A 26,050-nucleotide genomic window follows, 5' to 3' on the forward strand; every position below is an offset into this window, starting at 1 on the left:
GAATAGAGAAAACCATAAGCAGCAGTAGAAAGATAATTGTTGAACTGTCTCTGAATCTAATGCATCCCTGTAACCCTTTAGAGAAAAGGATATCATCATATTTGCTGTAAACCACTTCTATTTTAAGTAAATGCTGTTCTTTTGACATTTTTATTCATCTTGAAAAGGATTTCACGAAATAAATGAATAAAATTCACACTGATATAATAATCAGAAATGTTTCTTGAGCAGCAAATCAGCATATTAGGATGATGCTGAAAACTCATCTTTGATCACAGGAATAAATTACATTTTAAAATATATTCACATGGAAATTGTACGAATATTTCACAATTTTACTGTATTTTTATCAAAGAAATTCAGCCGAGCATAAGAGGCATAACATTAGAATCTTCCCAACCCCAAAGTGTAAAATTCATTAATATCTGTTGGCAAAACAATGGACTGATTTATTTAAAAACATTTTCAGTTTTATATTTTTAAACATATATTAAAAAAATTGTTGTACTGTTGCTAAACATTTTTATTTTTTTTGGCCAGTATTTTATATTTCTGACAACATGCCCCACTTTAGAGTCAGTGTGTTGATTGAGAATAGCTGTTTTGTAGTCAAGACTTACAAATAAATAAAATAAATTAGTGCTGTCAAGCGATTAATCATGATTAATCGCATCCAAAATAAAAGTTTGTTTACATAATGTGTGTAATAATGTGCGTGCTGTGTATATTTATTATGTATATACAAATACACAAACATGCAATATATATTTGGAAAATATTTACATGTATATATTTATATTCATATAATTTATATTATATATAAATATATTTAATATAAACATAACATATTTTTCTTAAATATATACATGATTGTACAGTGCCCTCCAAAAGTATTGGAACAGTAAAGACAAAATTGCTCTGTTGGCTGTGGAGTCAAGAAATATACAAATATGATTAAAAGATGAATATGAGACAAAACTACAGAATGTCACATTTTATTATTGGGTGATTCAACACATAGATGTTTTACCAGCTAAGAAGTTCAGCACTTTTAGAGTTCATCCCTCTATCTGATGAGAGCATAAGTATTGGAGCAGTTGCCTCTCAGGTCTTTCTAAGTGATCAGCTGTGTCCTGTTGCATTAATTCTTCAGATATTAAAAGCAGGGAATGTGTCGTATCGGTTATATCCATTACTTCTGTATTCTGAATCTTGCATTTGATGATGACACACAAACCAGGATGAAGACGAGGGAGCTGACTTTGAGAGAAAAGCAAGCAATTTGGATGCTAAAAGAAAAGAGGAAGTCAGTTAGAGCTATAGCATAAACAAAGGGCATGGAGAAATCAAGAGTTTGGAAACCACCAGCAACCAACAACTACCTGATCGGCTGAGAAAACAACAGTTGATGACATAAAGGGGGTAAGTTGTCACAACGGAAACCTACTGTTTATCTTGCAGTTGCTGTTCAATATTATCTTCATTATGTAGTTTATGCTTGACTTAAAAATGAAAATACTTTCATTTCTATTTCCTTTTCTTTCTTCTGTGAACACAAAAAGATTTCTTGAAGAATGGGTAGGAACTGATTACATGTAAGATTACATAATCAGACTTTAAACATCAGTAGTCAGTATTTGTAATTAGATTAGATTACATAAAATACTCGTATTTACATGATAACATTATTCACATTTCACATAAGAGCAATAAATTATTCATTATGTACTCGTCCTCCTTGATTCTTCTTCTTTTTATGTGTATTACCTAAAAAGTATAATGCATTACATTACACTTTATAATGTACTTTGTAATCAGTAACAGAATACAAGTAATCCATACAACGGACTGCAAGTAATCAACCCAGCACCGTTGGTAACCAAACAGTTTTGGACAGACAGACAGACAGATCTTTATATTAGTCACACACACGGAAGTCATGCACTTTTATAATGACATGAGGGTGAACTAATTATGACAAGTGATTGAACTGTCCTTTTAATTTGTCACGTGCATCACGGAGACGTCTATCTGACGTCTGCAAGACGTATTTTTTAGAGCGTTTGCAATACGTCTATAGGACGTTTCCTATCAGATGTCAAATAGACATACATTAGATGTCTTTAAAATGTTTATGATTTAGAATGCATGTAAAACTGACATGTAGGTGTGCTATCTAGCTTTAATTAACCAACACGTCCTAATTCAAGGGCATTTTGAAGCAGGTATGTAAACCCAGATAGCACACGTACGTCTCCAAGATGTCTGTTAAAGATCTCTTGATCTGGAAAGCATCTGCGGTCTAAAAACGTCTGGCAGACGTCTTTCAGATGTCAGTTTTACATGCATTCTAAATCATAAACATCTTAAAAGACATCTAATAGGCATCTGCAATGTCTGCAATACGTATTGTTTAGAGTGTTTGCTCGTCTGTCATACGTCTATAGGACGTTTCCTATCAGATGTCAAATAGATGTATATTAGATGCCTAAAGGACGTTTATGATTTAGAATGCATGTAAAACTGACATCTTACAGACGTTTGTAGACAGCAGATGTTTTCCAGATGCTTTGCAGACATATCTAGCTTTAATTAACAAACACGTCCAGATTCAAGGGCATTTTGAAGCAGGTGTAAACAGACATGAGATGCACCTGTGACGTTCCTAGGCTTATACTACAGCGTCCTCATGCTTTCAGTCAGCACTTCTCGCTTCGATGGGCTCGTGGCCACGCTGTATGCCAGCCGAAGGCAGCAGACTTACTCGAATATGAAGAAGAGTCCGCTGGTGAGCAGGATGAGCCCCAGAGTGAGCGGCAGCACGCCGCTCTGACGCGCCACGATGATGCGTCCGTCACAGCAGAAGCGGTTTTTCCCGGGAAACACCTCCCATTTTCTCCGGACTCGTTTGGGCTTGTGCTCGGGCAGAGGTCGCGGCGGAGGCGTCGCGAGCGCCTGCGGATCTATTTGCTGATATTCGCGGGTCTTCATCCTTCGCGGCGCTCAGGGTCCATCAGACATCAGCTGCTGTGCGGAGAGATGTCGCGCAATGGCGTCATTCCACGACCGCGTCCCAATTTATTAGCGAACAGATCGCAATTCGATCGGTGCGCGACGAAACGCGACGGATTTACCAGCACGTGACGGAACGCGATGTGCAGCGGCGTCCTCTCTACATGCTTCAGTCCCGTGGTGTAGTGATAACGCGAACGCACGCCGCGCGAGCATCAGTGTTTACATGACGAGCGCAATGAATGAGGATCTGCGCACAGAAGATGCTTGCACACAGGATGTGACGCTACAGTCCTCAGACGCTCTTCACACGGCAGCAGGCTGCGTAATATCGCTCATGCCATAATCTTTTGAAAGCTTCTCATGGATTATCCATCAATGGTGTTTAGCGTGTCATTCTGACACAGAGATCAGTGGCATTCAGTAATATCCACCCACCCATCCGTCCGTCCATCTCTGTCTGTCTGTCTATCTATCTATCTATCTATCTATCTATCTATCTATCTATCTATCTATCTATCTATCTATCTATCTATCTATCTGTCTGTCTGTCTGTCTGTCTGTCGACTTGTTTAGTGTTAAAAAACTTGTATGATTACAGTGCCTTGCGAAAGTATTCATACTTTCAACTTTGTAAATTTATTAAAAATGAGAAAAACTGAAATAACTAAATTGCATAAGTATTCATACCTTTAACTAACTATTTAGCTGAAGCACCTTTACAGCCTGAAGTTTTTTTTTTTTTTTATTGCCACAAGCTTTGCTCATCAACATTTGGCAATTATTTGCCATTCTTCTCCTCATCGCTTCACGTCTCAAGCTCTGTCAGGCTGGATGGGGGCAGATGCACATTTTCAGGTTTCTCCAGAAATATTTGATTGGGTTCAAGCTCAGGCTCTGGCTGAGCCACTCAAAGACATTCACAGAGTTGTGTATAAGCCACTCTTGCTGTGTGCTTAGGGTCATTGTCCTGTTGGAAGGTAAACCTTCTGCCCAGTCTGAGGTTCTGAATGGTCTGGACTCAGTTTTCATTAAGGCTATCTCAATATTTTGGTGCATTGAGCTTTTCTTCTTCTCTGACGAGTCCTTCAGTCCCTGCTGCTGAAAAACAGCCCCACAGCATGAGGCTGCTACCGGCACACTTTACTTCTGGGATGGTACTCTGCAGCTGATGAGCAGAGCTGGTTTCCTTCAAACATGATGCTTGGAACTGAGGTTCATCAGACCCTTGAATATTATTTCTCACAGTCTGAGGGTCCTTTAGGTGCTTCTTTTGTAAATTCCAATGTTTTCATGTATCTTCACTGAGGAGAGGATTGAGTTTGGCCACACCGCCGTAAAGCCCAGATCGGTGGAGCGTCGCAATGATGTTTGTCCTTCTGTAGGTTTCTCCTGTCTCCACATATGATCATGGAGCTCAAGTAGAGTGACCATCAGCTTCTTCGGCACCAAGGCTCTTCTCCATCAATTGCTCAGTTTGGCCGGGAGGCCAGCTCTAGGAAGAGTCCTGGTTGTTTCAGACTTCTTCTATTAAGGGTAACAGAGGCTACAAGCTTCTGTGAAACTTCAATGAAGCAGAATTATTTTCTGGACTCTTCCCCAGATGTGTGGCTTGATGCAATCCTGTCTCTGAGCTCTACAGCAGTTCTTTTGACTGCCTGTAGATTGGTTTAAGGGATTGGTTTTTGCACTGATATGCATTATCAGCCGTTAGACCTTTGATTAAGATGTGTGTACCTTTCCAAATCACACCCATTCAATTGAATTTGCCACAGGTTAACTTCACTCGAAGTGCAGTAACATCTACAAGCAATATGAATGCTCCTGAGCTAAATTTCAATTGTCCCAGATAAGGATATGAATACTTATGCAATGGAATTATTTAAGTTTTTATATATATATATAGAGGTGTATGGAGTGTAGAAAAAAAAAAGTAATTTAAAGCAGTTTAACATAAAATAGCAACAAAACGTGGAAAAATAATTAAGGGGTGTGAATACTTTCGCAAGGCACTGTAGTTCTTGGTCATTTTTAATGTTTGTCTTTATTATTTTCATCTTTTCCTTTTCTCAATACTAAGAATAGAGAAAACCATAAGCAGCAGTAGAAAGATAATTGTTGAACTGTCTCTGAATCTAATGCATCCCTGTAACCCTTTAGAGAAAAGGATATCATCATATTTGCTGTAAACCACTTCTATTTTAAGTAAATGCTGTTCTTTTGACATTTTTATTCATCTTGAAAAGGATTTCACGAAATAAATGAATAAAATTCACACTGATATAATAATCAGAAATGTTTCTTGAGCAGCAAATCAGCATATTAGGATGATGCTGAAAACTCATCTTTGATCACAGGAATAAATTACATTTTAAAATATATTCACATGGAAATTGTACGAATATTTCACAATTTTACTGTATTTTTATCAAAGAAATTCAGCCGAGCATAAGAGGCATAACATTAGAATCTTCCCAACCCCAAAGTGTAAAATTCATTAATATCTGTTGGCAAAACAATGGACTGATTTATTTAAAAACATTTTCAGTTTTATATTTTTAAACATATATTAAAAAAATTGTTGTACTGTTGCTAAACATTTTTTTTTTTTTTGGCCAGTATTTTATATTTCTGACAACATGCCCCACTTTAGAGTCAGTGTGTTGATTGAGAATAGCTGTTTTGTAGTCAAGACTTACAAATAAATAAAATAAATTAGTGCTGTCAAGCGATTAATCATGATTAATCGCATCCAAAATAAAAGTTTGTTTACATAATGTGTGTAATAATGTGCGTGCTGTGTATATTTATTATGTATATACAAATACACAAACATGCAATATATATTTGGAAAATATTTACATGTATATATTTATATTCATATAATTTATATTATATATAAATATATTTAATATAAACATAACATATTTTTCTTAAATATATACATGATTGTACAGTGCCCTCCAAAAGTATTGGAACAGTAAAGACAAAATTGCTCTGTTGGCTGTGGAGTCAAGAAATATACAAATATGATTAAAAGATGAATATGAGACAAAACTACAGAATGTCACATTTTATTATTGGGTGATTCAACACATAGATGTTTTACCAGCTAAGAAGTTCAGCACTTTTAGAGTTCATCCCTCTATCTGATGAGAGCATAAGTATTGGAGCAGTTGCCTCTCAGGTCTTTCTAAGTGATCAGCTGTGTCCTGTTGCATTAATTCTTCAGATATTAAAAGCAGGGAATGTGTCGTATCGGTTATATCCATTACTTCTGTATTCTGAATCTTGCATTTGATGATGACACACAAACCAGGATGAAGACGAGGGAGCTGACTTTGAGAGAAAAGCAAGCAATTTGGATGCTAAAAGAAAAGAGGAAGTCAGTTAGAGCTATAGCATAAACAAAGGGCATGGAGAAATCAAGAGTTTGGAAACCACCAGCAACCAACAACTACCTGATCGGCTGAGAAAACAACAGTTGATGACAGACAAATCATAAAAGCTGTGAAAATGAACCATAAAAGACGTGTCTGTAAAATCAGCAACAACTTCCAGGAAGCTGGGGTGATGCTCTGACAATCTACTGTCCTCAGGAGACTTTGACACAGAATTACAGATGCTACACAGCAAGATGCAAACCTCTGACCAGCACCAAAAATAGAAAGGCAAGATTAGAGTTTGCAAAAAAGCACAAAGGTGAGCCAGAAGAGTTTTGGAACTGTGTTTATGGACCGATGAGACAAAGATGAACCTTTATCTAAGTGATGGGAAAGCAAAAATGTGGAGAAAAAAAGGGAACTGCAATGATCCCAAGCATACAGCCTCATCTGTAAAGCATGGTGGAGGTGGTGTCATGGCATGGGCATGTATGGCTGTCTCTGAAACAGGCCCTCTCAACTTTACTGATGACTTAATGTATGATGACAGTAGCAGAATGAATTTGGAAGGGTACAAAACCATCTTGCCTACCAATATTCAAGAAAATGCCACCAGATTCGTTGGGAAGTGCTTCATATTGCATCAGGACAATGACCCAAAACACCCTGCCAGTTCAGTCAAGGACTTTATAAGGACAAAGAGATGGAAAGTCTTAGATTGCCCAAGTCAATCTCCAGATTTAAATCCGATTGAACATGAATTTCACCAGCTGGAGAGGAGAGTAAAGGCAGAAACTCCCCAAAACAAGCAACAATTGGAATTGGCTGCATTAAAGGCTGGGAAAAGCATTTCAAAGGATGAGACCAAGAGTCTGGTGATGTCTATGGGTCACAGACTCACTGCTGTGATTGAGTGCAAGGGATCTGCAACTAAATAATAGCTTTTAATATTTTATATCTGCCTTATGTTCAACTGTCCCAATACTTATGCTCACATCATTTGTGTTCGATGTATAATTAAAACAAGCTCAGCTCTACAGTATAAGCTGGACAGATGGGCTGGTTGCCAGAGTGGACTATACACCCAGCCCAATCCTGTAGAGCCGGACACAGCTTAAAAGTACTAGTTGAATCAATAAATATATTCTGATGCACCTTGAATTTAGCTGAGTATGAATGTCTTTGTGATCCCATTCATACAGTTCCCATAATAGAGTTCATATAACAGCACTATTTGATGCATTTATATTGCATTTATATTTCAAAAACCATTATTTCTATGCAACATAACTTAGTGCACTAATAATACAATATTAATATAATAATAAAAAAGATCAATATTATTAGGAAAAGAAACCAATTTTGTTCTAATGTTAACCGTTAATAAAAGACAGCTGTGTTGAGTTATTCTTTTCATTCTTCTGGAAGTGTTGCAAAGTCTTTTAACCCATTTTAAGTCATCTCGAGGCCCCATAGTGGCCCCTGGCTGAGAACAATGGTTTATACAGTTATGCCGGGTCAGAAATTATTGAGGGACTGTGTTAAAAAAAGTCACCAAAATGTCTACATACACCCACAAAATTCAAGATATTGTTGCAAAAAAAAAACAAAGTGCTTGAGAGTATAAGTGTTTAAATGTACGAGATGTGGATTTTTATATTATAGTATGATATAATTAAGCAACATCACAAGAGAAAGAAAAAAAGATATTGCTTTTATTGCTTTCAATTTTTAACATTATTCTCAACATTATGTAATTGTACCAATTCAGATGCAGCTTCTGTGCCACCACTGCAGTGCAAAGATGAATGTTGTTAGAGATTTCATTTGATTGGTAACAGCTCTGGAAGCGTCTTGTATTTAATGATTCAAAATAAGGCATTTCTCAGGCAGTAAATGTGGATCCTTTAGATGAATTTGAGCAATGCTGATGTGGTCTCGGATTAGGTGGTCTTGACTACAATACAGAACTCAATATTTCAATAGATGTGCTACTGGATCTCCATGACACACACTCTAATGCATGTAGCCTAAAGTAACCATGCAATTACATATTAAACACTGAAATAATAATCTAATCAAATGTTAAATCCAAGTGCTATTTGTATTCAACATAAAATGAGCGATGTTTTATTATTCTTCCTCTAGAGGACGCTGGATGGCTCAGAAAAAAATAACAATAATAATGCTCCATTCAAAAGCCTCCGGATATTTATATCACACAGAAGAATTGATTTATACCTGGCATGCATAATCATGTTAATAAAGAGAATCTAGACCCATACTACTTTAGAGAGAACATTCACTGCATTCCTGCATTCATTCCTGTCCTGTTTATTAATCTATGTCTATGTATTGGATCAAATAATCAGGCTTGTATTCCTACAAAGCTGTTATCTGCACATAACCACTAGATGGAGATGTGGGATTAAACATTGCTGTATAAACTCTGTTTCCTCTGATATATAATGGCATTAATGCAGCCACGTGTCTGCGTGCGCCATCATGATTCAAAAGCGCATAACATGCAAGCATGATATAATACACCTTAAAACTATTTAATAATCAGTGAGGATTTGGAATATGCTTATACCACAAATGTGTATGTGAAATGCATTGGGAGGGATACATCTATAATGCATTGCTTACTCATCACTGATAACTAGTTTTGCAGTACGAAACATTTACACTGTTAACAGGAAACTGTTTTTCTGTATGCATGGGATGTGCCATTAATCCCACAATGCACTGCGCTCTCCTTGACCTTCACTTTCCCGCCTAATTACAGCTGGGATTTTACCATCTCTTTGAGCCTAGTGTCCTATATTGTGGAGTGTGCAATTATTCCATTTCAAGCAAGCCTATGTGTTTCTCTTTGGGTTGGACACCATTAATCCTAAGAATAAACTTGGGACTTTTTCCATACTGCAGTAGAGAAACAAATGCCTGTGGAGTCAGACCTCCAGTCTAGCCTTATTAATTATGCAATTGTGGTTAATGGTTCTACAGAAATGAATTTTTGCTGGTTACAGTGTGGTAGACACAATGCAAGCGAATGGGACATGCACTGAACGTTTACCTGAAGAAACATGAGACTTGAGTTTGTATTCAAGCACTTACCTGAATTTTGACAACTTTTTTTTTGGTTGTGCAAATCACTTCTGTGGTGATACTACTGTTCTAGAATAGATGAACGAACATCCGTAATACATAAGGATTTGGTCCTGTTAGGAATCTTAATGCATGTTAAAATTTGAATCATAACGTGAAGAATACACAATAACTTGACATGCATTACATTTAAGTCTTGTGGCTTGCAAATCAGTGACATTTGAACCTTTACCATTTTACTTCCATTAGAAGTGCTTTACTACTACCCTTTTTTAAAGGGAGCTTAATCAAAATGTTTTCTAGGGTAATTAGCGATGCAACAAATGCAGTCTGTAGAGCTTGACGTATTAGATTCATGGACCTCCAACTGCATGATTATAAAAGTCGTTATAAATGAATCAATCACAAGCATTTTACCAAGATTTAATGTACATTTATTCTTAACACGTGGAACATATAGTATAAAGATTTCATACGGAATAAATGATATTCGTTAAGCCAAAAAAGGGGAAAAAGGAATTTACAACAAGTTTTTAGCTACATCATCTGAAATACAAATATGAATCCATAGCACTGGAATCGACTAAGGAAACCGCTGGGAAAGAGGGGAAACCAAACTCGTTTACTGTATCTGTTCCGGTGAATGATGATGAAATCAGTTGGAGTAATGGACTTGCCTGGTTTGATATATATGCCTCTACAGCTTTAACGAAAGGGACTGAAATGTTATGTGCATGGGATCGCAAGGGCAGAAGATTGCATTCCTACAGCCAGAGATGTAAGGAGAGGAAGGTGGTAAATAAACACATGGCAATGCGCAATGAGAGATCTGTAGAGTGAAACCTTTAATTCGTCAAAGATTAAAAACGGTGAAGAGCGCCATAAGATGAGAGAGAAAGAAAAAGAGCAAAGTGTAATTTACAACATCATTATATACACTGCAGCCTGGACTGCATCTAGAGCTCAAGACCAGTCCTAAGAGGTGATTTCTTTAAGGGTCAAGTCATACAATCGAGGGACAAAGAAGAGGTCGGGGTGTTGTAGGTTCACGTTACTTTGGGGGGAAAGCCATTTTTTCCTCTCTCAACATGAACTAAAATCATCATTTTTAAAAACTACAGTTTTTTTCGCTGCGAAGCCAGCATTATCTCAGTGTGAAACAGTATTGTTACAGTATGTTTACAGTTTTAAGGTGTACAGTACAGAAAAAAGTCCTACAATCTACTGCACAGGCCTCCCATTTACATGTCTGTTCACAGCCAACGACCTGGTTCCTTTAGGGCTAAGTATATATATGATCCAAGTTACAGCAATTTATACCACACACCAGAGTCTGAGAGTCCATTTAGCCTCGAAGAACCAGATAATGGTCGTCTCCGTGCCCGTCCTCACCCGGAAGGTGAACACTGGCACGGTTTTTCCCCAAACTCACTGTAAACGTGACAGCAACTTTGGTTACAGTTTTGTTGTTTTTTTTGTCTTTTTGTCATTATTTTTCATTAAAAAAAAAAAAAAAAAGTCCAAAGGGCAGCACACTCTTGCAGGCGAGGATCTCGATCGGCACATCCGTGTTAGTTTAATTCTTATCCATATGTGTTAAATCCATCGCGACTTATATCCGTCCTTGAGAGCGAAGCAAGGGTAGACAAGGACAAACAGTGGAATCTGAGGTGATTTTGCATAAATTAAAAAAAATTAACACAGTCAGTCAGTTTCGCTGTTAAATTTTCTCCACTCACGCAAACACACACACACATTAAAAAAAAAAACAGAGTGGGGAAAAACATGATCGCCCCCCACGGCTGTCATGACTGGGCGATCAGAAAAAGTACGTCACAGATTACATGGGACACCAAAGAGTTCATGAGCGGGGACACCGATATGTCCAGTAGCCGTGACTCGTACAGCCTGAACTCAGAGTGGTTCTCTTCCACTTTGGCAAGAGCATGCAGGGCACGTGCCGCCCGCCGCATCATGTCCACACTGGTGGGCTCGAAGTGCGCACCCTGTAAGTGCATCAACGAGCCCTGACTCTGTTGGAACTGGGTGGCTGCAAGACTGTCCTCCAAGAAGCCAAGAAGGTTTCCAACACTGCTTTTCTGCACAGCGATAGCCCGGGCCGTGATGCTGTCGCCTTGCGCCAGGTTCGCTAGCAGCACCACTGCCATCTCCCGGCAGACGGGCACTTTGCGGTCGCCAACCATGCGCACGAGGTAGCCATAGAGCTTCTCAAGGCGGCTGAAAGGCGGCGTAGCCAGAATGAGGTCAACATTGTTATCCTGGATGCTAAGCTTGCTGAGGGTTTCCAGGACGAGTCTCTGGGGAGACAGTGTCCCGTTGAGCCCCAGCGTAGGGAAAGGGTCGACGGCTTCCGCCGAAGGGCACACAGCCCAGTGGAGCAGGCCGTCCAGCAGCGGCAGGCAAATACTTTCAGGGTAGATGGACAGGTCCAGCTGGCCTGAGATGTTCGCTAAAGTGACCAAGCAGTTTTCCCGCAGAACCTCGAGACAGTCCCACCACCACTCGTCTCGCTCGCAGCTGACCCCTTCGTCTTCCTCTTCCTCTTTCTCATAGGTAACCGGGGCCTGTTTGCGTTCAGGATGCCAGTGGTGCAACAGAACCAGCCGGCCAAGTAACAGCAAAAGTCCTGGATGCTTCGACATCTCCAGATCATTGCCTGGAATGAAGGAAAGGCTGCGAACGATGTTAGAAATGCAGATGCAGCGGCGAGCGAGGGAGTCTTGCCAATCCGAAAGCATACAGAGCGGGGTCTCATCCTTGCTGTGCGGCTCATCCTCCAAAATCTTGATATTGCGACTCTGTTGCGCAAGGTCGATGCCAAAGAGAAACGTATTCTTCTCCTTGTCGCCGTCCTGGCTGCCTCGGACCACTTCCTCCGTCACAGAGCCTTGCCGAGCCGAGAGTACGTCATCGATGGTGGCCGTTATACTTGTCGATGTGCTTGCTGTTGTAGTGCTTTTACCTTGGGACGATGGTTGATCTGGGAATGGCTGAGGTTGTACTTGTTGATGCTCTTCGTTTGTCTGAGGCTTCTCAGCATCCTCCGTAACAGTCTCCACTACTTGAGACACTTTCTTGCGTGGCTCGACATTTACTGGCACCCGTTTCCGATGCTTCAAAAGCTCCATCCTGCTCTCAAAATGGGTTTGTATATGCTCTGTGGTATCGCCACCACCTACACTCCAATGGATAAGGCCGCTATCAAAGGCTTGTCGGCGACCCAATTTACTAGTGCGCCCAATCACAAACGGGTCTTTTTTCCTCAATATCTTGATGGGAAGCTTGTCAAATTTACTAGCCTGCTTTGGCCTCTCCTGGGAGGCACTGGTGTCCTGCAATGGGGTGGATGATCGGAAATGATCTTTGCAAGAATTATCCTCGTCTTTCCTCTCTTCTACGTCATTCTTGTCATTGGATTTTTGGACCTGCGTAGACTCCTCTTTCTCCTGCTTGACCTGGACTTGTGACGTTTCCACGGTGTTGCTCTCTACATCTTCATCCTCATCCTCATCATCCTCTTCCATCTGCTCTGCCTCTGGCCCTTCCTCATCAGACATATCGGGGTCAATGGCATCTGGGTCAATTAATGTACGCTGCCCAGGGTCACCAACCTCATACTCTTTCAAGATGCCAAAGATCTCGATTAGACACCTTCGGAAATACTCAACAATGAGCTCAAGGAAGCCAGTAAGCTGAAATCAGAAGATAAAGATCAATTAGTCACACTAGTTGACCAACCTGACCCATCCCAAGTCATACAGTCTATACCAGGGGTCACCAGACTCGGTTCTGGAGGGCCGGTGTCCTGCAGAGTTTAGCTCCAACCCTAATTAAACACACCTGAAGCAGCTAATTAATGTCTTACTAGGTATACTTGAAACTTCCAGGCAGGTGTGTTGAAGCTAAACTCTGTAGGACACCGGCCCTCCAGGACCAAGTTTGGTGACCCATGGTCTATACAAACTACTCACCTGGTTCAGATTAAAGTTAGAAATGCTGTTGTCGTCATACAAAAGAATATTAATGGTATCCAAAGCCCAAGTGCTCTCGGCTAACAAGCCTGATTTGAGGGACATCATGACTCGCCAGGCCTCCGGTGTTCCTGAAACCGAACAAAAGCAATTTATAGACTACCCCACAAATGGTTTGGGACACAAGTATTCATGGGAACAAATGCAATGAGCCTCTTACCAATTTCCTTCATGGTAAGCCGACGGCGCGGTTTCAGAATAGGCTGCGTGGCCTCTGTTGAACCTGGTGGGAATGCCACATCTCTCCGAATCAGAGGGGGCTGCATTGGCGGCTGGGCAATGTGTGATGCAGGAACTGGAGGTCCAGCCTTCTGGATTTTCATCCCTGTGTGCATGTATGGAGACTTACTGGGCGAGGTCCTGTTCTCCATTGGTCTTGGCATGGGTGCAGGGCTGGGCACTTGTGGAATGTGGTTCTGGGAGGACTGATAGTTGGACTGAAGAGGTCTGGACATTGGCGGCCCAGAGGATCCAGGCGCATACAGGGGCTGCCGCTGGTTAACATGGCCAGCCCAAGATGCCTCGTGGTTCATGCGCTGATCTGAAGGAATCATGTCTTCAGAACGATTCATGCCATGGTAGCCTTGACTTTGGGAAGGGACACCAGGGGGCCCCTGGCGATTGTGATAGTTTGGGTAGTTCATCTCATTACGCCCAGGCCACATGGGACCTTGGGGTCCATCGGGGACTGAAGGCATGGAGCCACTCATGGAGCTACTCATCATCTGTGGTGGCATGGAGGGCTGGGAGTTTGGACCACCCGCGTTAGGTCCTCGATCTCTCCCAAAACCAAAAGGAAATTGGCTCTGTGGGCCTGGTGGGCGTCTGTCGGAGCCTGGATAGGCGTTATACTCATTATACATAACAGGTTGGGACTGAGGTCCAGCTGGGGCCTGGGGTCCCTGCTGCTGACCACTGAAAGGGTACATGTCCCCTTCATGACGCTTTGCAGGAGGACCGTAAACACCATCAACTGGTCTCTTCTGTGTGTAATTCTGTATTTGAGAATTTTATTTTATTTTTTTTAGATTTTAGGCAATGCCACACCTAACAATATTATAATTTAAAAAAGATTGTATTTCACTGACCGGTTGCTGTTGTGGGTACATTCCTGACTGTTGGTTTGGGTATGGTCCACTAGGGGGAGCACCTTGGCCAGGGTATTGACTACTGTAAGAATCAAGCCTGCAAAACACATGCAGTTTCAGAAAGGCCCAAAAAGCATGGATGCACAAAAGCAAGTAGCAAAAAAAAAAAAAGAAATGAGCATTTGTAAAATTTTAAGCATATTTGATTAAATGTTAACCTCTGTTGCTGTGGGGGCCGGTTGGGTGAATACATCCCTGCATCTGAAGGCATCATGTTAGGCTGTGGACCCATACTGCCATCTGGGCCCATACTTGAATCTGGTCTGTGAGGAAATAAAGAAACGGTGTTTGAGAAACAGCAACTGAAGACACTACGCCTTGGTTGGGTTGTGTGTTGAAATGTGAAAAACCATTGCAAAGTTACTATGACATGCGATATTAACACTCAGTCTGATTTTTGTATCAATGGATTGCTATGAAAAACTCACCGGCTACACTTCATGCAAATACTTGGAATAAATACACTCACCTTCTTTCATATCCTGGACCATATGGGTACTGTTGTCTTTGACCCATCGGCATATTTCCCATAGGTCCTGCGGGGCCTCGGTTATATTGTTCACCTATGCCACTGTTTGGGCCTTGACCTGGGCTCATGAACTGCTCACCCGCTGAAAATGTAAGCAGAGAGTCAAAATGAGTGTCCTCTTTTGTATTTTAAAATATTACATACAACCTATGATTCTTATGAGTTAATTACCGCATGCCAAAATAATTAGTAAATAATGTCTGTTTAAAATAATGATTCTTATATCAAACCAGTCACTGGGATAAGAATCATGGGTTGATGATGCAAAATGTTCATGTAGCAAAGTACATATAAACTCAACAGTAATAGTTCAATATTATAGTAGCACTACTAGATAAATTCATAGGAGAGATCCTTAAAATTCCACTGTAAGGATATGACCAGACCAGTCACCTTTTCTCATACCACCGAATGGGTCCTTATTGGGCTCGTAAGGGCCCATGCGGCCCATCATGTCTGGTCCACCCATACCAGGCTGATAACCTGAATTGGGGGTCACAGAGTTTCGTCTGGAAAAAGCTGGATCCCCACCATCAGCAAACGGGTCCTGCAAATTCACACTGCTCCTGTGTGAGACAGATAATGTCAGATATACTCTGGCCCTTCTGAATGTCCTGTCCCAAGACTGAGAGACAGCATTGAGATGTACCTAGCACCAGGCATGGGCGGCATCTGACTGTGCGGTGTTGAGGCAGGTGTAGGGGGCTTCAGGTCTCCACCTTCGGCCATAGAACTGCTGGTCGACTGAGGCGTCTGAGGACCCTGTAACGATCCTGATCCAGCTGGAAAAAAAAAAAAAGAAAAAAAAAAAGATTGGATCTGTCAATCAGAAAATCCTAAAGGAGGTTTAATCGACGTCATATTGTGTGTTGTAAACACTGTGCTTTATAAAGAACCACAAACCAGAAAACCAAATTCCACATGGCAGTAATTTAAACATCAAATGCGTTCCGACTGCCTGCGATTGTCGCTTTCACAGCACTTTCACTGTCATTGTGGACAGACAGCAAGCCAACAAGCAGCGACACGCTTTTGAAGAAATGTGCTGAGCTCGGCTCATTTGGCAACCTTCCCCTGCCTGAAATCATGCTGCTTTTCATGCCGCTTAATCTCATTTGAGGACTTTCCCCCACCGGTGACACAGGGAGAGGTGCTCTGCCAGCTAAGTGCTTAGAGAGTATCATCCTTAGGTTTGAGGCTCCATATCCCAGCATGACAGTCTCCATTACTACCACTCAACCAGCAGCTAACAACACACTTACCACGCAGATAAGTGCTTAGTCATGTGTTTAAGAAGAGATGAGGCAATCGGCTTAACTCTGATGTCACGCGTCACCGTTTCTGGGCCCAAACACTCTGTCAGATGCCAAAAGCAAGGAACACACGTCGCTAATATACACTCACGGTTTGCTGTAACACTAACCTTTATCTCCACACTGATATCTCAGATGGCCAGACAGTGACTCGTCTTGTGTGAAACGTTAAAATATTGGGATGCCGTGAGCCCAGAGAGCAGTGTTGGGGGGTAACGCATTACAAGTACAGTGAGTTACGTAATCAGATTCCTTTTTTTTTTTTAAGTAACTAGTAAAGTAATGCATTACTTTTAAAATTTACAAAGAAAATATTTTTTGAGTTACATTTTCAAACAACACCAGTTACTTTGTTTCCCAATGTACCGACTGACTGCTCTCCTGTCCTCATGTTGAGAGAAACCAGAAGTGCAGAGGCACTGTGTACAAAAACAGATTCAGCATTCCTCAAAATGAATAAAAGCATTAAAATGCACTCAGAATATGGTGCAAACCTGCAATAATTAAATACGTTAAACAACACTAATATCCTTTATGTATTTAATCCCATTTTATTAACCAATGTGTTTGCTGCTGACCTACTAATAAGCAAACTTGACTTTATATAAACATAACATCTGTTTTTCATGATTTTTTTTTTTACTGCTGAAGAGTGTTAAACTTTCTTCTGCATCCTATTCTTCATACAATCCAGAATGGCAGCACAGCTGAAAGGTTGTTTATTTCAACAGGCTTTGTCATTTGCCAGAAGTAAAACTTTTTATATTTATAAAAAAAAAAAAAAAAAAAAAAAAAAAAAAAAAAAAAAAAGCAAGCTCAGCCCAGATTAGAAACATTAACACAAAAGTAACTCATTACTTTCTATAAAAAGTAACTAAGTAATGCAATTAGTTACTTTTTTATTAAGGAGTAATGCAGTATTGTAATGCAGTATTTTTAAAAGTAATTTTCCCCAACATTGCCAGAGACAGTAGTGCACACCATGAGTTTTTTAAAAGCCTAGCTTTAGTGTGATATAAATAAATAGTGCTCATAAATGGCTGTTCAGTTCAAATGTACAGTGACTTGGACCTGGAAACAGTATTCCTTATGTCACGACTGAAAGGTGCAGTAAGCGATTTCTGAGAAACACTGAAAATTTAAGTCAACACCCAAACAAACAATTGCGAATACTTGCTGTCGGTTCTGTGCATGCTGGAAAAAACACGGTGTTTGTACATATTTCTGCTGGGATAAATGGAGAAAAACCGAAGTGAATTGGAGCGATCAGACCGAGCACCACAACACTCTTAGGCTGATGATACACGAGGCAACTTTTTGAGCAATGTTTCCAGGCAACTTCAATGGGCAACCAGGTGCCTATGACTGATTTAAACTATCCAGATTGTTAACCATTCACAGTGGGAATGTCCTCAAGCAACAAGTGCTCAAAAAAGTTGCCCCGTGTATCATCAGCCTTACAGCCAATTAGCAATAGGGGGCGTTTTACATCCATGATGGGGAGGAGAGAGATAGAGGGAAGCAAGCTGGAGATTTGTAGGCTGTAGAAAGAGATGGCCTAGACATTAACAATTAGGAAAATATCCAAGAAATATAACCTAATAAAGAAGAGTTGTAATCAGGAACGAGCATTATTGGAAAAGCTTTCCAGCGCTGGATGTTAGAGAGCGGGAAGGCCCAAAAATAGATGCTGAGGTTGCTTTATTTCTGCTCGACGCATAACATTAGCTCTACCATTTCACAGAACCAAGATATGCTGTTGTACATTAGCATTAGATTCATCCGTACTTCTGCAAGGCCTCTGAAGGATGTTGCATAGCTTGTTTGTGAATTTGGAGGCAAAGCAATGAAGGCAGGGGTGTGTTTCTTTTAGGTAGGGCTGTACTTGTTTGGGTGTTTCATAAATCACTTCAACACCTTTAAGCAAGCTGCACCTTGATCAGTTTGATCGCTTGAGTACTCAACAAATAAACGGGCAGAATACTCAGAAAATTACAAAGGAGGCCCCATTTTTCTCATTCCTGATACTTCAAGTCCTTGAGTGCTCATGCCCATCCCACCAACATGATTACTATGAGGCCACGTGCCTCATTTCAGCAGACATGAGGCAATGTGTATGTGTGTAAATGTCAGAGAGCGAAAGGAATGAAGCAGAGAGACACAAATGTGTGTGGATGAACAGCATGTTTGCGCGCCACATGTTGCGGCTCATCTTGCGGCCAGCTAGAGGACGATTACTACTGGCACGCCTGTCGGATGACTCATGCTTCCATTCATTAGCTCGTACACAGACTGGGGTCACCGGCAGGTCAGACATATCCGTATCTCGCACTTCACACATGCTCCTTAACACACACACACACAATACCTCAGCCTCCCTCCTCTGGGCAAGGATATCCCTCGAACGCAGATAAAGAGAGGGGAGGGTGGGAAAGAAAAAAGATGAGAAAGAAAATCCCAGCTTGACTTTACATACCACCACCCGCTTCTTTTTTTTCCACCCCATTCATCTTTTTTTCTAGCTTGGTTCAGCCCTCCAGGGGTTTGCCTCTGAATCCTAAGGCCAGGAAAAAGCCGTCTACAGCAGGGGAAAAAAAGCAGTCAGCCTGGAGCGCCAGACCCGGTGCCAAGCAGACATGCTCTACATCACAGGGGATCCCCTTTAACTCGCCCCATTTCTCTTGTAATCTCAGTCGCTCTCTGCTGAACTCACTCTCTGGCTCACAGTCTTTTACATGGGATGTGTTTCTGGACGGAGCGCATAACCAACCCATCGGCTCCTTAAGCGTATTTAACACCCAGGCGTTTTGCCAATTTCATACAATAGGCCGGACACACTGCCATTGTTGCAGACAAACACTGTGCTTGCTACAGTAAATGCGCTCGGGAATCCTGTCCGGTGCACAGCTGCTTCTGATTGATGCATTTTAAAAAAAATTATAATATTCATGTGCTGCATAACAACAGCTAAGGTATTTTTAACAAGACACAATATTTAAAAAACTGGGAACTTCAAGGACGCAACAAAGATGTCCATCAGTCGCAGAAAGAGAGGTGTACAATGTGATGATATACATTGTTCAAGAGGATGAAATTTTTTTTTTAATAAAATCACCCTTTTCAACCAGTCTAAACAACAATTGCTGTTGTAGCTGCAAAACAGTTATGCACTTTGGAACAATTGGAAAAATTATATTTAAGCATTTTTATTTATAGGCACCGATATAGAGCTTAGAAAAACAAAAATGACAGGAAACTAATTAAAAAAAAAACTGATGCGCCAAATGTTCAGCAACAAAAATAAATAAAACAAAATTTTAGGTCAAAATAATTTTGGTGGGCAGAAATAACTGACCAAAACAGTGCTTCTTTTTGCATGTCATTGACTATTTCATGTGCACAACGTAGATAAACTATAGCAGGTAAACGTGAGCTTTGTGGACACACTTTACCATACCCTAAACAGTCAAATAGCAATATGTACAATTTGTTTGTCTGAAATGGGAAACGGGTTGTGGCCGAAAAACTTTACTTTGGTTTAAAGGTGCCATAGAATGCATTGATAAAGTATTTTAAATTGTTCTCTGATATCTAAATAGAAGGTATGTGGATTAGAGGTAAGGGCAAAAAATCTCCAGAAAGGGTTTTACATGTGCATTTACAACCCTAGGATTTCTCCCTAGAATGAAATGGTCTGTTATTGGCTTATTTGGAAGGGTCATGAATATTAATTAATGTTGAGCTATGCTCTGATTGGCTGTTTCACAGTGCGGCTCAATTCAGTTGCTCACAGGAAGGACACAGGGAAGAAAATTTCAATACTTTCTCTAGCAGTTATTCAATAATTATACTGTATATAAAATGCGGGCATCAGGGAGCCGCTATTAATATGCGGGGCACTGAAGCTGCTTTCCAATGCACGATCGCTTTTTACTTTCGCTTTCGAGATTTGCAATCGCATGAACTATGTTTATATTATGGAGCGGCAGTACTTACCACACATTTTACAAGATCTGATGCTCGTCAGTGGTGCTCAGGATCTGAAAATCATTCACCATCATCCTCATCTCTCCTTACTCTGTTTATGTGGCAAGTGAAATCTTATGTAATGTAGAAGCTAACCATGTCCCTTTAGTGGCTCGCGTTATTTGCTTTCCGTGCCTTTCTGAATACAGACACCAACCCATCCCTACACTTCACATCCCCTGCACAGCCTGGAACATAACAGTTTATCCATGATGATCTGTAAACACAGTTTTCCAGTCTATGGCACCTTATCATAAGAGAACTCAACACCCTGAACAACACACTGAGATCAAGTGCCCAATTACCCAAATATAAGCATCCAAACTTCATCTTTTTAATTTCAGTGTGTTCAGCTAAATGAAAACTGTCATTTCTGTTTCAGTACTTTTTGGAATTCTGTAAACATTGACTGATCAAGCAAACAAATCATGGCATGAATGTTTTTAGCCAACTTCCTGAACAAATCTCACAGAAATGTTTATCCTACAAACTAGTGTTTGTTTTTTTCTGAAATGTAAAAAAAAAATAATCCATACTCACTAGTGATAAAACTAAATGGCGAAATAAAGTGCATTAAAAATTATGATATTAATAATGTTGTTTATATTGGCAGCAAAATTGATTAATATTTCCCAGCTCTACTCTGAACACAGAAGGGCATAAGTAAGCAATGCTATCCCAGCAGAACAGAGTAGTGTGGTAGCTAGCAGTACCGTAAATCACTATAAACAACACGAGGAATGAACGTCAAACGCTGGCGTCCAAACATTACCAGCTGTACTAAACCACATCAAAGCAAAACTCCATTAAAACAAGACATGCACACTATAAAGATTCATATTTACGATCACATTAATCTAGCTGTTATAGGTGCGTTATCGGAGCAATGGGAAGGGGTTTATGTCAACACAGTTAACGTCTTTCAAGTCTGATTATGTCAGTTTCCTGGGTCTCATGAACACATTGTACCTGCATTTGGGAAACTGGCTCAGAATAATACCGCATTCAAATTCCTTCAATTCTGCATAACACGCCAATCGTACATCAGAATAAGAAAAGCTGAAAGAAAGCACCAAATCCCAAGACTAGTCAGAACATATCTGATGTTTCATACACATCTCTTTGAAGACAGACTGTAGACAAATACGAACGCAAAATGGCAAAGCTACCAAGTGCAATAAGGATTGACGCACTGACACTGAAAAGATGCCTTTCTGCATCAAGCCTGGCAAGTACATAAGGTTGGACTTTTCATATAAAAGAGTTGTCTGCACTGACCTGGTGAAGGAGGCTGGACCTTGGCCTGGTTCTTTTTAGGGTCATTGTTGAAGATGTCGGGCGGCGGGTCTTCCCCTCGCTCAATCTTGCACTCAAAGGCATACAGACACTGGATGTACTGTTTCTTCAGAGAGCTGGCAGCACTACTGGATGTGCCCACATTCAGGTTTGTAGCCATTTCCCTCCACTTCTTATTCTTGTTCACCTAGAAACAGCAGACAGACAGAATTAATGACTGAGTGGGTTCAAACTGAATGATGTTCTTGGTCTTATTGTGCAAATCATAATAGTAAAATTAGTAAAATTATAATAACCAATATTATTTGCAGATAGCAAAAACATGATAGAAGATAATATTTATAGTGATAATTTCTAGTTTTCATTTCTTACTCAAACAATACAAAATGAAGATCTAATGTAAAATATAAATTAATATGCAGTGCATGCATTTATCAAAATGCTCCTCTCTAGAGTTGTTTTTCTAGCGGTTTACAGAAATTGATTGGCTTTCCTGAAGTAACTGTAATGTTACAAGCGGTTTTATTGACGCTTTCTGCAGTTGAAACATTATTTGAGTGACATTTCAGTAAGTTGTACGGTTTCTTACAACACACCTTCCAAGTTTCATGTTTATTTCATGCAGTAACTAGTTGCAAAGAAGAGAAGATTTCTGATTCACGTGGTGCTTAAACTGAGCTGGCTTTACGATATATCATGCCACATTAAAAAAATAGGTCAAAACCACATGTATTTTGTGATCAAATTAAGAGAATTTGAAATCTGTGACTTTGTTTGATATTAAAAGTAACAATGCACAATGCATACAGAGATTATTGGCTGTCAGGTACACTGTAAATAATGTTTAGTGAAGTTCACGCATTAACAGAAAACAGCACAGACTAAAAGATTGATCTTGAGATTTAAGAAGCCATCTCAGTATCGATTAAAAATGATAAATTAATATCGCTAATCAAACCTTAGCGCAAGTTAGCCTGTTGTAATTTATCCAAACTGTATTCACAAATTTTGTGTTCAAAATGCACATTTGAAGCAGCAATAAATAAACCACTGTATTGGTCGACTTTTTTCTTTTTTTTTTCGGTTTCAGACGACTATTTTCGGTAGGTGAAATTTCGGTGCTTAAAAAAATTTTTTTTAGGGCCCTATGAAATGGGCTTTATTTTTTTTTTCAGGTATTCAAATGAAGCCATGAAACTTTCATTTAATTTTTTGAAATCCAATTAAAATTAAACCCTTTACATTTTTTTGTAAACAAAGTGCTGCACAACAGGTGTACTGTTCAAATTAAAACGTGGAAAAATTGTGATTGTTCCTTAAAAATAAAGTTTAATAATTTCATTAGTAGTAGTATTACATTAAGATATACATTCTACAGTATGAAAGTAATATATGTGGGTCACAATTTGTTCAAGTTGAACCGGTCTTTTATTTTGACGGGTTGCAGTAGCGAGGGTCACGGACGCTTCAGTATTTATAGTAAATGAAAGCGCACGTCTGCGCCATTCATTCACAGAGACACGAAGAACATACAGGATTCATATTTAAAAGGTCTTTTTGTGGCTTGATAATCACAGATGCTAGTCCAAATCCAGATTCCGTGACATTCCGTGTTATACAGTAAATTCCATTTTTATGACTGAATTCCTTAATTCCGTCTCCGTTTTCCACATCGTGAAAATCATAGGGCCCTACTAAATTATTTCCCACTAGTCCTATCCACTCGAAAACCATACTGTCGTTGTAGCAAGTTAAAAGCCTTGTTTATACCATTTCATGTCCTATAATATCTCCTAAAAAACTTCCTGTAATGGACAGCTTTCATATCACACCTGAGTGAGGCCGCCAATCTCTTTGACAGACACGTAGAGGCGGAAGAGGTCAAGGGGCTTGCGGCCCACCGCAGGAAGGTTGTTCATGCCCATGGCTTTCTCCTCAGCAAACGCAAGGTAACGATCCACCCACATTTTGCGCTCCGGTTCTGGGCCCAGCTCGTACAGACGGGTTATCTTCTCATTAGTGGTGGTAGAGGAACTGGACTTCTACAAGGACAAAAACAAAAAAAGAGCAGAAAATGGTAAAATGCAGCCAAGTATTATATTTCTGCTGTTTAGTAATTGGCGGGGGGGGGGTTGCCCCATGCAATTTTCATAAACAGGAAGCACACTAGTGGGTATATCATTGCACTGTATATGTGGAATGCACATTTCAGCGGAAAAGCATTTTCATTAATGATGTATAAAGCCAGGACCGCAGGGAGCAATTTCAAAAGCCCTGAATGAGCGTTACTCCTCCTCTACATTCTCCGGCTATCACAACTCTCCATACAGATGATCAGTCAAGCGCTGTTCACAGGGCTCAGGGCTGCCCGCCTGCGTCCCTCGGCCTGCAACAGCACGGCCCCGACCCATTTAAATATTAATAGCGCTTCACCTTTTTCGATTCGGTCTTAGGCGTCCCATCCGCTTTGTTATTCAACTTCTGAGGTTGGTTGAGCTTGTCCATGCCAAACTCTGGACTGGGAGCCATGCCTAGGAGACAAATGCAAACACTGTCACTGTGGGCCAAAAAGCATTTTATTCAATTCAAAGGTTCACAGTTTGATCCATTAGCAAAAAAACTAAAGTGCAGGAAGCAAAGCAAGCAAGATACGCTGCTTACCGGCAGAGTTATTGGACATGTTTCCGGGCATGGGGTACGGTCCCGCTTGATTCATCATACCCTGCATGCTGTTCATGGGCGGGACATACGGAGACCCGGCTCCCATCATTCCCTGGTTCATGTTGGGATATCCAGGCGGTCTAGAAGAGAAATGAATGAGAATTTAGCTAAACTGGATCTTAAATGGTATGGAATGACCCTTTTTCAACACACTGCCTTCACTCGTACGGTCATGATCTGATTTTCATCTCTCACAGCGTGATCAGACTGAATCCAGCTGTGCTCTGCAGGACTGTAAAATCTCTGCTATAAGTCTGAGTCTACCAGCAGTGCCTTTAGACTTTCACAAAGTATTTAAATATACAACCAGGCTTGCTTTTACCTCATTTCCACATTTGCTAAACATTAAATAGTTTCTGAGCCGCAGGTTAATCAAAATCCATAATTCCAAGCCCAAACAAATTAATCAATACGTGTCCTGCCTTTAGCACAGTCAGGTTTATATGGAAGCGTTTAAAAGGAATAGAAAAGATTCGATGTAAGACAGACCCATTTGAGCGATGGAGAGTGTATTTTATATTTATAATCAAGTGATCTCTCCAAATCATTCATTCACGACATTAGCTTGTCTATTTCCATCCTATTTGCTTCCAAAAGGTGCGAGAGAGATGCAGCCATGTCTCTCTGTATATTAATCTGTATAAAAGCTGTAGATTAGTCCTCATCATGCCTGAATTCACCAGTAGATTACATTTAAATAAGCACATTATTTTACTGGATATTAACTCTGAATATGTTGAGTGTATGCAATCACTTACAATAAATAAAAATAAATACATTTGTAAGAATATATACATAATGAAAAAAAAATCAACATTAAATAATATTTAGTTAAAAAAAAAAAAAACTTGTCCCTTTTATACTTGCACTCTATTAATTTACTAACTGCTTGTTTTCTTTAAATAACACCATCTTCTCTATTCTTTTTGCATTCTATCTATTTGTTTTTTTATTTATTATACACTTAAAAAAGCTAAAAAAAAAAAAAAAAGGCCTCTAGCACTAGCTTCCTATATTCTTTTTCCATTCTATCGGTTTTCTTTTTATTTATTATATAATTTAAAAAAACCTTGCTACGTGTACTGCGCTAAGCTAACTGAGACTTGTTCTAGCACTTGCATATCACTGCTCTTTTGTTGATTTTGATTGCTTCCATTGTCCTCATTTGCAAGTCGCTTTGGATAAAAGCATCTGCTTAATGTAAATGTAGATTGTTTGCTGAAAATACAGAAAAATGTTAAACACCTTAACTTGCATACTGATGCTGAATCAGTAAAGTAGAATCATGAGTATTTCTATGCTGGTGACACCATTGCCTTGTGAATGGGGAAAGAGGACTATAATTTCAGTAATTATACACAAAACTATTTACAGGTGATTCAACTGTTACTGTCACTAGCACTAAGAACATGAGTACATCATGATTATTGGTGTTTTTACTACAAAACACCACAAAAAA

General features: G+C 40.0%; 1 protein-coding gene across 2 annotated transcripts in view; it reads right to left on the reverse strand.

The window, feature by feature from the left end:
- Positions 1-9,545: 9,545 nt before the first annotated feature.
- LOC306885312 (AT-rich interactive domain-containing protein 1A-like) overlaps positions 9,546-26,050 on the reverse strand; it is a 78,429-nt gene continuing 61,924 nt past the window's right edge. For both annotated transcript variants that reach the window (XM_079441756.1, XM_079441755.1), the window contains 12 exons: positions 24,532-24,671; positions 24,304-24,401; positions 23,703-23,912; positions 21,853-22,057; positions 15,885-16,017; positions 15,629-15,801; positions 15,176-15,317; positions 14,865-14,969; positions 14,647-14,743; positions 13,719-14,553; positions 13,499-13,629; positions 9,546-13,219 (listed from right to left, as the gene is read on the reverse strand). In XM_079441756.1, the coding sequence (XP_079297882.1) occupies positions 11,312-13,219; positions 13,499-13,629; positions 13,719-14,553; positions 14,647-14,743; positions 14,865-14,969; positions 15,176-15,317; positions 15,629-15,801; positions 15,885-16,017; positions 21,853-22,057; positions 23,703-23,912; positions 24,304-24,401; positions 24,532-24,671 (4,177 nt within the window). In that variant the 3' untranslated portion in view covers positions 9,546-11,311. The remainder of the gene's footprint in view (positions 13,220-13,498; positions 13,630-13,718; positions 14,554-14,646; positions 14,744-14,864; positions 14,970-15,175; positions 15,318-15,628; positions 15,802-15,884; positions 16,018-21,852; positions 22,058-23,702; positions 23,913-24,303; positions 24,402-24,531; positions 24,672-26,050) is intronic.

This window comes from Barbus barbus (assembly GCF_936440315.1).
Source record: "Barbus barbus genome assembly, chromosome: 19".
In the NCBI taxonomy this organism is placed as follows: Eukaryota; Metazoa; Chordata; class Actinopteri; order Cypriniformes; family Cyprinidae; genus Barbus; species Barbus barbus.